Source organism: Nesoenas mayeri, assembly GCF_963082525.1.
Source record: "Nesoenas mayeri genome assembly, contig: SCAFFOLD_169, whole genome shotgun sequence".
NCBI classification, from domain to species: Eukaryota; Metazoa; Chordata; class Aves; order Columbiformes; family Columbidae; genus Nesoenas; species Nesoenas mayeri.
The window spans coordinates 1335-14497 of NW_027660040.1; the positions used below are offsets into that span (position 1 = coordinate 1335).

The 13163-nt window shown below is 66.4% G+C and overlaps 1 protein-coding gene across 1 annotated transcript in view; it reads right to left on the minus strand.

The window, feature by feature from the left end:
- Positions 1 to 771: 771 nt before the first annotated feature.
- LOC308052300 (PDZ domain-containing protein GIPC1-like) overlaps positions 772 to 13163 on the minus strand; it is a gene marked incomplete at its 3' end in the record, with an annotated part of 33278 nt that continues 20886 nt past the window's right edge. The window contains 4 exon segments of the mRNA XM_080364393.1: positions 772 to 921; positions 7844 to 7925; positions 11186 to 11273; positions 11275 to 11299. Coding sequence (XP_080220519.1) covers positions 772 to 921; positions 7844 to 7925; positions 11186 to 11273; positions 11275 to 11299 — 345 coding nt within the window.

A 13163-nucleotide genomic window follows, 5' to 3' on the forward strand; every position in this document is an offset into this window, starting at 1 on the left:
GGTGTCCCATGGATGTCAGTGTTTAGGGGTCCCGGGGGGGTCTCGGGGGGTCCCAGGGGTGTCTATGGGGGGGTCCCAGGGGCGTCTATGGGGGGGGTCCCATGGGTGTCAATGGTTTGGGGGTCCCAGGGGGGGTCCCGGGGGTGTCTATGGGGGGGTCCCATGGGTTGTCTGTGGTTTGGTGGATCCATCCATGGGGGTCCCATGGGTGTCTCTGGGGGGTCCCAAGGGGGTCCCAGGGTTGTCTATGGGGGGTCCCAGGGGGGTCCCAGAGGTGTCTATGGGGGGTCCCATGGGTGTCAGTGGTTTGGTGGATCCATCCATGGGGGGTCCCAGGGTGGTCTCTGGGGTGTCCCGTGAGTGTCAGTGTTTAGGGGTCCCGGGGGGGTCTCGGGGGGTCCCAGAGGTGTCTATGGGGGGGTCCCAGGGGTGTCTCTGGGGGGTCCCAGGGGGGTCCCAGGGGTGTCTGTGGGGGGTCCCAGGGGTGTCTCTGGGGGGGTCCCAGGGGTGTCTATGGGTGGTCCCAGGGGTGTCTGTGGGGGTCCCAGGGGTGTCTCTGGGGGGTCCCAGGGGTGTCTATGGGTGGTCCCAGGGGTGTCTATGGGGGTCCCAGGGGTGTCTATGGGGGTCCCAGGGGTGTCTATGGGGGGGTCCCAGGGGTGTCTATGGGGGTCCCAGGGGTGTCTATGGGGGGTCCCATGGGTGTCAATGGTTTGGGGGGTCCCGGGGGGTCCCGGGGGGTGTCTATGGGGGGGGTGGGGGGGTCTCTACCCCCTCCCCGCGCGCGCGCGTCCCTGATGGCGCCCCAGACGTCGAACACGAACTCGTCGGGGAAGGCGAAGTCCCCGAGCTGGGCGTCCAGCGCCTGCGCCAGCGCGTCGGGGTCCCGCGCACAGCCCCCCAGCGACACCATGGTGAGCGCTGCCGACACACGGACACCGGCACTCAGACGGGGGACAGGGGGACACCCGGGGGACAGGGGGACATGGGGACACTCAGGGGACAGGGGGGACATGGGGGGACATGGGGGACATGGGGACACCATGGGGACACTCAGGGGACATGGGGACATGGGGGTCATGGGGGACATGGGGGACATGGGGACATGGGGGGACATGGGGACATGGGGACACCATGGTGAACGCTGCGGACACACGGACAACGGGCACTCAGACAGGGGACATGGGGGACATGGGGGACATGGGGACATGGGGACATGGGGACATGGGGACACCATGGTGAGCGCTGCCGACACACGGACACCGGCACTCAGACGGGGGACAGGGGGACATGGGGACATGGGGACATGGGGGGTCATGGGGGTCATGGGGACACCATGGTGAACGCTGCCGACACACGGACACCGGCACTCAGACGGGGGACAGGGGGGACATGGGGGACATGGGGACACCATGGTGAGCGCTGCCGACACACGGACACCGGCACTCAGACAGGGGACATGGGGACATGGGGACACCCAGGGGACAGGGGGACATGGGGACACCATGGTGAGCGCTTGCCGACACACGGACACCGGCACTCAGACAGGGGACAGGGGGACATGGGGGTCATGGGGACACTCAGGGGACATGGGGACATGGGGATGCACGGGGCTCAGGGGACATGGGGACACCATGGTGAACGCTATGGGACACACGGACACCGGGCACTCAGGGGACAGGGGGACATGGGGACACTCAGGGGACAGGGGGACATGGGGGTCATGGGACACATAGGGGACATGAGGGACATGGGGACACTCAGGGGACATGGGGACATGGGGGACATGGGGACACTCAGGGGACATGGGAGACATGGGGACATGGGGACATGGGGACATGGGGGTCATGGGGACATGGGGACATGGGGGTCATGGGGACATGGGGGACATGGGGGACATGGGGGTCATGGGGACACTCAGGGGACATGGGGACACATGGGGGTCAGGGGACATGGGGACACCCAGGGGACATGGAGACACATGGGGGACATGGGGGACATGGGGACGCATGGGGGACATGGGACACATGGGGGATATGGGGACATGGGGACACCCAGGGGACATGGGGGTCATGGGACACATGGGGACACTCAGGGGACATGGGGACATGGGGATGCACGGGGGTCAGGGGACATGGGGACACCATGGTGAACGCTGCGGGACACACGGACACCGGGCACTCAGGGGACAGGGGGACATGGGGGTCATGGGGACACTCAGGGGACATGGGGGACATGGGGGACATGGGGACATGGGGGGTCATGGGGACATGGGGACATGGGGACATGGGGACATGGGGGTCATGGGGACATGGGGACATGGGGACATGGGGACATGGGGACATGGGGGACATGGGGACATGGGGGTCATGGGGACATGGGGGACATGGGAGCCATGGGGACATGGGGACATGGGGACATGGGAACATGGGGACATGGGACACATGGGGACACTCAGGGGACATGGGGACACTCAGGGGACATGGGGACATGGGGGTCATGGGGACACTCAGGGGACAAGGGGGACATGGGGGTCATGGGGGACATGGGGACATGGGGGACATGGGGGGACATGGGGGTCATGGGGACATGGGGGTCATGGGGACATGGGGACATGGGGGACATGGGGGACATGGGGACATGGGGGGTCATGGGGACATGGGGGCCATGGGGACATGGGGACATGGGGGACATGGGGGACATGGGGACATGGGGGTCATGGGGACATGGGGACATGGGGGTCATGGGGACATGGGGGGACATGGGGGACATGGGGGTCATGGGGACACTCAGGGGACATGGGGACACATGGGGGTCAGGGGACATGGGGACACCCAGGGGACATGGGGACACACGGGGACATGGGGACATGGGGACGCATGGGGGACATGGGACACATGGGGGATATGGGGACATGGGGACACCCAGGGGACATGGGGGACATGGGGACATGGGGACACACGGGGGGACATGGGGACATGGGGGGGGATGGGGGACATGGGGACATAGGGGAGTCAATGGGACACATGGGGACACACGGGGGACATGGGACACAGGGACACTCAGGGGACATGGGGACGCATGGGGGACATGGAGACACATGGGGGACATGGGACACAAGGTGCTCAGGGACACATGGGGACACCCAGGGGACATGGGGACACACGGGGGACATGGGGACATGGGGACACTCAGGGGACATGGGGGTGATGGGGGACAGAGCAACACTCAGGGGACATGGGGACATGGGGGACATGGGGACACTCAGGGGACAGGGGGACATGGGGGACATGGGACACATGGGGACACTCAGGGGACATGGGGGGGACATGGGGACACAGGGGAGTCATGAGACACATGGGGACGCATGGGGGACATGGAGACACACGGGGGACATGGGGACACTCAGGGGACATGGGACACATGGGACACTCAGGGGATATGGGGACACACGGGGACACCTGGGGGACATGGGGACACACGGGGGACAGGGGACACAGGGGGGACATGGGACACATGGGGACACCCAGGGGACATGGGACATGGGGACACTCAGGGGACATGGGGTTGATGGGGGACAGAGCAACACTCAGGGGACATGGGGACACCCAGGGGACATGGGGACACATGGGGGACATGGGGATGCACGGGGGACATGGGGATGCACGGGGGACATGGGGACACAGCGGGGACATGGGGACACAGGGACACTCAGGGGACATGGGACGCACGGGGGTCAGGGGACATGGGGACACGCGGGGGGACACGGGGGACACGGGACACATGAGGACACTCAGGGGACATGGGGACACATGAGGGACATGGGACACAGGGACACCCAGTGGACATGGGGACACAGGGGGGACATGGGGACAGTCAGGGGACATGGGGACACATGGGGGACATGGGACATGGGGACACCCAGGGGACATGGGGACACAGGGGGGACATGGGGACACTCAGGGGACATGGGGACACATGGGGGACATGGGGACACTCAGGGGACATGGGGACACATGGGGGACATGGGACACAGGGACACCCAGGGGACATGAGGACACATGGGGGACATGGGACATGGGGACACTCAGGGGACATGGGGACACATGGGGGACATGGGGACACTCAGGGGACATGGGGACACATGGGGGACATGGGACATGGGGACACTCAGGGGACATGGGGACACATGGGGGACATGGGACATGGGGGACACCCAGGGGACATGGGGACACATGGGGGACATGGGACATGGGGACACTCAGGGGACATGGGGACGCACGGGGGACATGGGGACACACGGGGGACATGGGACACATGGGGACACCCAGGGGACACGGGACATGAGGTGCTCAGGGACACACGGGGACACACAGGGACACTCAGGGGACACGGGACACATGGGGACATGGGGACACAGGGGAGTCATGGGACACATGGGGACACCCAGGAGACATGGGACACAGGGACACTCAGGGGCCAGGGGACACAGCGCTCAGGGACACCCAGGGGACACCCAGGGGACACCCAGGGGACATGGGGACACAGGGGGGTCAGGGGACATGGGACACATGGGGGATGTGGGGACACGGGGACACTCAGGGGACACCCAGGGGACATGGGACACTCAGGGGACATGGGACACGAGGTGCTCAGGAACACACGGGGACACACAGGGACACTCAGGGGACATGGGGACACATGGGGGACATGGGGACACACGGGGACACTCAGGGGACATGGGGACACATGAGGGACATGGGGACGCAGGGGTCAGGGGACACACGGGGACACTCAGGGGACATGGGACACGAGGTGCTCAGGAACACACGGGGACACACAGGGACACTCAGGGGACATGGGGACACATGGGGGACATGGGGACACAGGGGTCAGGGGACACACGGGGACACTCAGGGGACATGGGACACGAGGTGCTCAGGGACACACAGGGACACTCAGGGGACATGGGGACACACGGGGGTCAGGGGACACATGGGGACACCCAGGGGACATGGGGGTGATGGGGGACACAGGGACACCCGGGGGACACAGGGACACTCAGGGGACATGGGGACACACAGGGGACATGGGACACCGGGACACCCCGTCTCACCCAGCTCGCTGTCCCCATTGTCCCCACTGGTGTCCCCATGTCCCCAATGGTGTCCCCACTGGTGTCCCCATGTCCCCACTGGTGTCCCAGCTCACCCAGCTCCCTGTCCCATTGTCCCCACTGGTGTCCCCACTGCTGTCCCCATGTCCCCACTGGTGTCCCCATTGTCCCCACTGGTGTCCCCACTGGTGTCCCCATGTCCCCACTGGTGTCCCCATTGTCCCCACTGGTGTCCCCACTGGTGTCCCCATGTCCCCACTGGTGTCCCCATTGTCCCCACTGCTGTCCCCACTGCTGTCCCCATGTCCCCACTGGTGTCCCCATTGTCCCCAATGGTGTCCCCATTGTCCCCAATGGTGTCCCCACTGGTGTCCCCATGTCCCCACTGGTGTCCCAGCTCACCCAGCTCTCTGTCCCATTGTTCCCACTGGTGTCCCCATTGTCCCCACTGCTGTCCCCACTGCTGTCTCCATGTCCCCACTGGTGTCCCCATTGTCCCCACTGGTGTCCCCATTGTCCCCAATGGTGTCCCCACTGGTGTCCCCATGTCCCCACTGGTGTCCCCCCTGGTGTCCCCGCTCACCCACTTCACTGTCCCCATTGTCCCCACTGGTGTCCCCACTGGTGTCCCAGCTCACCCAGCTCCCTGTCCCATTGTCCCCACTGGTGTCCCCATGTCCCCACTGGTGTCCCAGCTCACCCAGGTCGCTGTCCCCATGTCCCCACTGGTGTCCCCATGTCCCCCCGTGTCCCCGCTCACCCAGGTCGCTGTCCCCATGTCCCCATGTCCCCATGTCCCCGCTCACCCAGGTCGCTGTCCCCATGTCCCCCCGTGTTCCCGTGTCCCCATGTCCCCATGTCCCCACTGGTGTCCCCGTGTCCCACTGGTGTCCCCATGTCCCCATGTCCCCACTGGTGTCCCCATGTCCCCATGTCCCCGGTGTCCCCGCTCACCCAGGTCGCTGTCCCCATGTCCCACTGGTGTCCCCATGTCCCCATGTCCCCATGTCCCCGCTCACCCAGGTCGCTGTCCCATTGTCCCGACTGGTGTCCCCATGTCCCACTGGTGTCCCCATGTCCCCATGTCCCCACTGGTGTCCCCATGTCCCCATGTCCTCGCTCACCCAGGTCGCTGTCCCCATGTCCCCACTGGTGTCCCCATGTCCCCATGTCCCCCCATGTCCCCGCTCACCCAGGTCGCTGTCCCCATGTCCCCATGTCCCCCCGTGTCCCCGTGTCCCCATGTCCCCACTGGTGTCCCCGTGTCCCACTGGTGTCCCCATGTCCCCATGTCCCCGGTGTCCCTGCTCACCCAGGTCGCTGTCCCATTGTCCCGACTGGTGTCCCCGTGTCCCACTCGTGTCCCCATGTCCCCATGTCCCACTGGTGTCCCCATGTCCCCATGTCCCCATGTCCCCCATGTCCCCGCTCACCCAGGTCGCTGTCCCCATGTCCCCGTGTCCCCATGTCCCCATGTCCCCATGTCCCCGCTCACCCAGGTCGCTGTCCCCATGTCCCCGTGTCCCCATGTCCCCGTGTCCCCATGTCCCCGCTCACCCAGGTCGCTGTCCCCATGTCCCCGTGTCCCCCTGGTGTCCCCATGTCCCCATGTCCCCATGTCCCCACTGGTGTCCCCCCGGTGTCCCCGCTCACCCAGGTCGCTGTCCCTGATCCCCATGTCCCCATCTCCCCCTGGTGTCCCCCTGGTGTCCCCATGTCCCCATGTCCCCGTGTCCCCCCTGGTGTCCCCCCGGTGTCCCCGCTCACCCAGGTCGCTGTCCCCATGTCCCCCTGGTGTCCCCATGTCCCCCTGGTGTCCCCCTGGTGTCCCCATGTCCCCATGTCCCCATGTCCCCCTGGTGTCCCCCTGGTGTCCCCATGTCCCCGTGTCCCCCCTGGTGTCCCCACTGGTGTCCCCGCTCACCCAGGTCGCTGTCCCTGATCCCCATGTCCCCATGTCCCACTGGTGTCCCCATGTCCCCCTGGTGTCCCCATGTCCCCCTGGTGTCCCCCCTGGTGTCCCCACGTCCCCGTGTCCCCCCTGGTGTCCCCTGGTGTCCCCGCTCACCCAGGTCGCTGTCCCTGATCCCCATGTCCCCATGTCCCCCTGGTGTCCCACTCGTGTCCCCATGTCCCCCTGGTGTCCCCCCTGGTGTCCCCCGGTGTCCCCGCTCACCCAGGTCGCTGTCCCTGATCCCCATGTCCCCATGTCCCCCTGGTGTCCCACTGGTGTCCCCATGTCCCCATGTCCCCATGTCCCCCTGGTGTCCCCCCTGGTGTCCCCCCTGGTGTCCCCCGGTGTCCCCGCTCACCCAGGTCGCTGTCCCTGATCCCCATGTCCCCATGTCCCCCTGGTGTCCCCCTGGTGTCCCCATGTCCCCCTGGTGTCCCCCCTGGTGTCCCCCGGTGTCCCCGCTCACCCAGGTCGCTGTCCCTGATCCCCATGTCCCCATGTCCCCCTGGTGTCCCCCTGGTGTCCCCCCTGGTGTCCCCCGGTGTCCCCGCTCACCCAGGTCGCTGTCCCTGATCCCCATGTCCCCATGTCCCCCTGGTGTCCCCATGTCCCCCTGGTGTCCCCCCTGGTGTCCCCCCTGGTGTCCCCCGGTGTCCCCGCTCACCCAGGTCGCTGTCCCTGATCCCCATGTCCCCATGTCCCCCTGGTGTCCCCCTGGTGTCCCCATGTCCCCCTGGTGTCCCCCCTGGTGTCCCCCCGGTGTCCCCGCTCACCCAGGTCGCTGTCCCTGATCCCCATGTAACTCTCCAGCAGATCGTCCACTTTGGCCACCGCTCGCTCCTCGAACGCCGACGGCTGCCGACGATTCGGGGGGACGGGGGTCAGGGGACACCATGGGGGGGCACGTGTCCCCCCATGTCCCCCCGTGTCCCCCATGTCCCCACGTACCCCCCTGTCCCCCATCTTCCCATGTCCCCCCATCCCCCTGTGTCCCCATGTCCCCCATGTCCCCCCCAATCCCCCCATGTCCCCCATGTCCCCCATGTCCCCACTTGTTCCCATGTCCCCCCATCCCCCTGTGTCCCCCATGTCCCCCCATGTCCCCCATGTCCCCCCAAATCCCCCATGTGCCCCCAATCTCCTGCGTCCCCCCATGTCTCTGTGTCCCCCCCAATCCCTCCATGTCCCCCCAATCCCCTCATGTCCCCATGTGACCCCATGTCCCCCCCATGTCCCTGTGTCCCCCCCCGTGTCCCCCATGTCCCCATGTCCCCTCAATCCCCCATGTCCCCCCATGTCCCCCCCATATCCCCCATGTCTCCCCCAATCACCCCATATCCCCCCATCCCCCCATGTCCCCCCATCCCCCTGTGTCCCCCCATGTCCCCATGTCCCCCCCATATCCCCCATGTCCCCCCAATCCCCCATGTCCCCCAATCCCCCCAATGTCCCCATGTCCCCATGTCCCCCATGTCCCCATGTCCCCCATGTCCCCCCAATCCCCCATCTCCCATGTCCCCCCATGTCCCCCCAATCCCCCCATATCCCCCCATCCCCCCATGTCCCCCCATCCCCCTGTGTCCCCCATGTCCCCCTCAATTCCCCATGTCCCCCCATATCCCCCCAATCCCCCGTGTCCCCCCATGTCCCAGATGTCCCCCCATGTCCCCATGTCCCCCCAATCCCCTCATGTCCCCATGTGACCCCATGTCCCCCCGATGTCCCCTCATGTCCCCATGTCCCCCCAATCCCCCATGTCCCCCCATGCCCCCCGTGTCCCTCCATGTCCCCCCTTGTTCCCATGTCCCCCCATGTCCCCCCAATTCCCCATGTCCCCCCAATCCCCCCATGTCCCCCCCAATCCCCCATGTCCCCCCGTGTCCCCCCATCCCCCCATGTCCCCCCCAATCCCCCATGTCCCCCCATGTCCCCCCATGTCCCCCCATCCCCCCATGTCCCCCCAACCCCCCCGTGTCCCCCATGTCCCCCCAATCCCCCCATGTCCCCCCTAATCCCCCATGTCCCCCATATCCCCCATGTTCCCCATGTCCCCCCAATCCCCCCATGTCCCCCCTAATCCCCCATGTCCCCCATATCCCCCATGTTCCCCATGTCCCCCCAATCCCCCCATGTCCCCAATGTCCCCATGTCCCCCATGTCCCATGTCCCCCCATATCCCCCCTTGTTCCCATGTCCCCCCATCCCCATGTCCCCCAATGTCCCCTCAATGTCCCCATGTCCCCATGTCCCCCCAAATCCCCCATGTCCCCCATGTCCCCCCATGTCACCCATGTCCCCCCATCCCCCTGCGTCCCTCATGTCCCCCCAATCCCCTCATGTCCCCATGTCCCCCCAATCCCCCGTGTCCCCCATGTCCCCCCAAATCCCCCATGTCCCCCCATGTCTCCATGTCCCCCCATCCCCCTGTGTCCCCCATGTCCCCATGTCCCCCCATATCCCCCCAATCCCCCATGTCCCCCCCATGTCCCAGATGTCCCCCCATGTCCCCCCAATCCCCCATGTCCCCATATCCCCCCATGTCCCCCCAATTCCCCATGTCCCCCTCAATCCCCCAAATCCCCATGTCCCCCATGTCCCCCCAATCCCCCATGTCCCCCCAATCCCCCCATGTCCCCCCAATCCCTCCATATCCCCCCATGTCCCCCCATCCCCCCATGTCCCCCCCAATCCCCATGTCCCCCCATGTCCCCCTATCCCCCCATGTCCCCCCCAATCCCCATGTCCCCCATGTCCCCCCATCCCCCCATGTCCCCCCCATCCCCCTGTGTCCCCACGTCCCCCCAATCCCCCATGTCCCCCCATGTCCCCCCAATCCCCCGTGTCCCCCCATGTCCCAGATGTCCCCCCATGTCCCCATGTCCCCCCCAATCCCCTCATGTCCCCATGTGACCCCATGTCCCCCCAATTCCCCATGTCCCCCATGTCCCCCAATCCCCCATGTCCCCATGTGACCCCATGTCCCCCCAATTCCCCATGTCCCCCATGTCCCCCAATCCCCCATGTCCCCCATGTCCCTCCATGTCCCCCCAATCCCCTCATGTCCCCCCCAATCCCCCAAATCCCCCATGTCCCCCATATCCCCCCACCCCCCTGTGTCCCCCATGTCCCCCCAAATCCCCCATGTCCCCCCATGTCTCCATGTCCCCCCATCCCCCTGTGTCCCCCATGTCCCCATGTCCCCCCATATCCCCCCAATCCCCCATGTCCCCCCCATGTCCCAGATGTCCCCCCATGTCCCCCATGTCCCCCCAATCCCCCATGTCCCCCCAATCCCCCATGTCCCCATGTCCCCCCATGTCCCCCATGTCCCCCATGTCCCCATGTCCCCCATGTCCCCCCAATCCCCCATGTCCCCCCAATCCCCCCATATCCCCCCATCCCCCCATGTCCCCCCCATCCCCCTGTGTCCCCCACGTCCCCCCAATCCCCCGTGTCCCCCCATGTCCCAGATGTCCCCCCCATGTCCCCATGTCCCCTCCAATCCCCTCATGTCCCCATGTGACCCCATGTCCCCCCCATGTCCCCTCATGTCTCCATGTCCCCCCAATCCCCCATGTCCCCCCATGCCCCCCGTGTCCCTCCATGTCCCCCCTTGTTCCCATGTCCCCCCATGTCCCCCCAATTCCCCATGTCCCCCCAATCCCCCCATGTCCCCCCCAATCCCCCATGTCCCCCCATGTCCCCCCAGTCCCCCATGTCCCCCCATCCCCTCATGTCCCCCCATGTCCCCCCAATCCCCTCATGTCCCCTCATGTCACCCATGTCCCCCATCCCCCTGCGTCCCCCATGTCCCCCCAATCCCCTCATGTCCCCATGTCCCCATGTCCCCCATGTCCCCCCAATCCTCCATCTCCCATGTCCCCCCATGTCCCCCCAATCCCCCCATATCCCCCCATCCCCCCATGTCCCCCCCATCCCCCTGTGTCCCCCATGTCCCCCCCAATCCCCCATGTCCCCCCATGTCCCCCCAATCCCCTCATGTCCCCCATGTCCCCATGTCCCCCCATGTCCCCATGTCCCCCATGTCCCCATGTCCCCCATGTCCCCCCATGTCCCCCATGTCCCCATGTCCCCCAATGTCCCCATGTCCCCACCTGCTCCTCCAGGGTGGGGGGTCCCTGTGAGCGCAGCCTCAGGGTCCCCCGGCCGCTCCCCACTTGGGGGGGGCCCCCCCCGCGCCCCCCCCCCGTCCCGCGGCGCGATCATGTCTGCGGGAACAAAGGGGGGGGGGAGGGGGGGTTATTGGGGTGCCCCCCCCCCCCAGCACCCAAAACGGGGGAGGGAAAAGGTTTGGGGGTGTCCCCCCCCCCCCCCATATTGGGGGGTCACAGCAGCACCGGACGCCTGGGTCCTCCTAGCCCCCTGCGGGGGTGCTCCCAGTGCTCCCAGTTCCCCCCATTGGGCTCCCAGTTCCCCCACTGGGCTCCCAGTTGGGCTCCCAGTGCTCCCAGTTCCCTCCATTGGGCTCTCAGTTCCCCCATTGGACTCCCAGTCCCCCCCAGTTCCCCCAGTTCCCCCAGTGCTCCCAGTTCCCCAGTTGGGCTCCCAGTGCTCCCAGTTCCCCCCATTGGCCTCCCAGTGCTCCCATTGGGCTCCCAGTGCTCCCAGTTCCCCGCATTGGGCTCCCAGTGCTCCCAGTTCCCCCCATTGGGCTCCCAGTTCCCCCCATTGGGCTCCCAGTGCTCCCAGTTCCTCCCATTGGGCTTCCAGTGCTCCCAGTTCCCCTCATTGGGCTCCCAGTGCTCCCAGTTCCTCCCATTGGGCTCCCAGTGCTCCCAGTTCCCCTCATTGGGCTCCCAGTGCTCCCAGTTCCTCCCATTGGGCTCCCAGTGCTCCCAGTTCCCCCATTGGGCTCCCAGTTCCCCCCATTGGCCTCCCAGTGCTCCCAGTTCCCCCCATTGGCCTCCCAGTTCCCCAGTTGGGCTCCCAGTTCCCCCAGTTGGGCTCCCAGTGCTCCCAGTTCCCCCAGTTGGGCTCCCAGTCCCCCCAGTTCCCCCAGTGATCCCAATTGCCCCAGTTGAGCTCCCAGTTCCCCCCATTGGGCTCCCAGTGCTCCCAGTTCCCCAGTTGAGCTCCCAGTCCCCCCAGTTGGGCTCCCAGTGCTCCCAGTTCTCCCAGTTGGTTTCCCAGTGCTCCCATTGGTCCCCCAGTCCCCTCATTGGTCTCCCAGTGCCCCCCAGTCCCCCCAGTGCTCCCAGTCCCCCCCAGTCCCCCCAGTTCCCCCCATTGGGCTCCCAGTCCCCCCCAGTCCCCCCAGTTCCCCCAGTGCTCCCAGTTCCCCCAGTGCTCCCAGTTCCCCCATTGGGCTCCCAGTGCTCCCAGTTGGGCTCCCAGTGCTCCCAGTTCACCCATTGGGCTCCCAGTTCCCCGCATTGGGCTCCCAGTGCTCCCAGTTGGGCTCCCAGTGCTCCCAGTTCACCCATTGGGCTCCCAGTTCCCCCCATTGGGCTCCCAGTCCCCCCCAGTCCCCCCAGTTCCCCCAGTGCTCCCAATTGCCCCAGTTGGGCTCCCAGTGCTCCCAGTGGGGCTCCCAGTGCTCCCAGTTCCCCCCATTGGGCTCCCAGTCCCCCCCAGTCCCCCCAGTTCCCCCAGTGCTCCCAGTTCCCCAGTTGGGCTCCCAGTGCTCCCAGTTCCCCCCATTGGGCTCCCAGTGCTCCCAGTTCCCCCAGTTGGGCTCCCAGTGCTCCCAGTTCCCCCCATTGGGCTCCCAGTCCCCCCAGTCCCCCCAGTTCCCCCAGTGATCCCAATTGCCCCAGTGGGGCTCCCAGTTCCCCCCATTGGGCTCCCAGTGCTCCCAGTTCCCCAGTTGGGCTCCCAGTGCTCCCAGTTCCCCCCATTGGGCTCCCAGTGCTCCCAGTTCCCCAGTTGGGCTCCCAGTGCTCCCAGTTCCCCCCATTGGGCTCCCAGTGCTCCCAGTTCCCCAGTTGGGCTCCCAGTGCTCCCAGTTCCCCCCATTGGGCTCCCAGTGCTCCCAGTTCCCCAGTTGGGCTCCCAGTGCTCCTAGTTCCCCCCATTGGGCTCCCAGTGCTCCCAGTTCCCCAGTTGGGCTCCCAGTGCTCCCAGTTCCCCCCA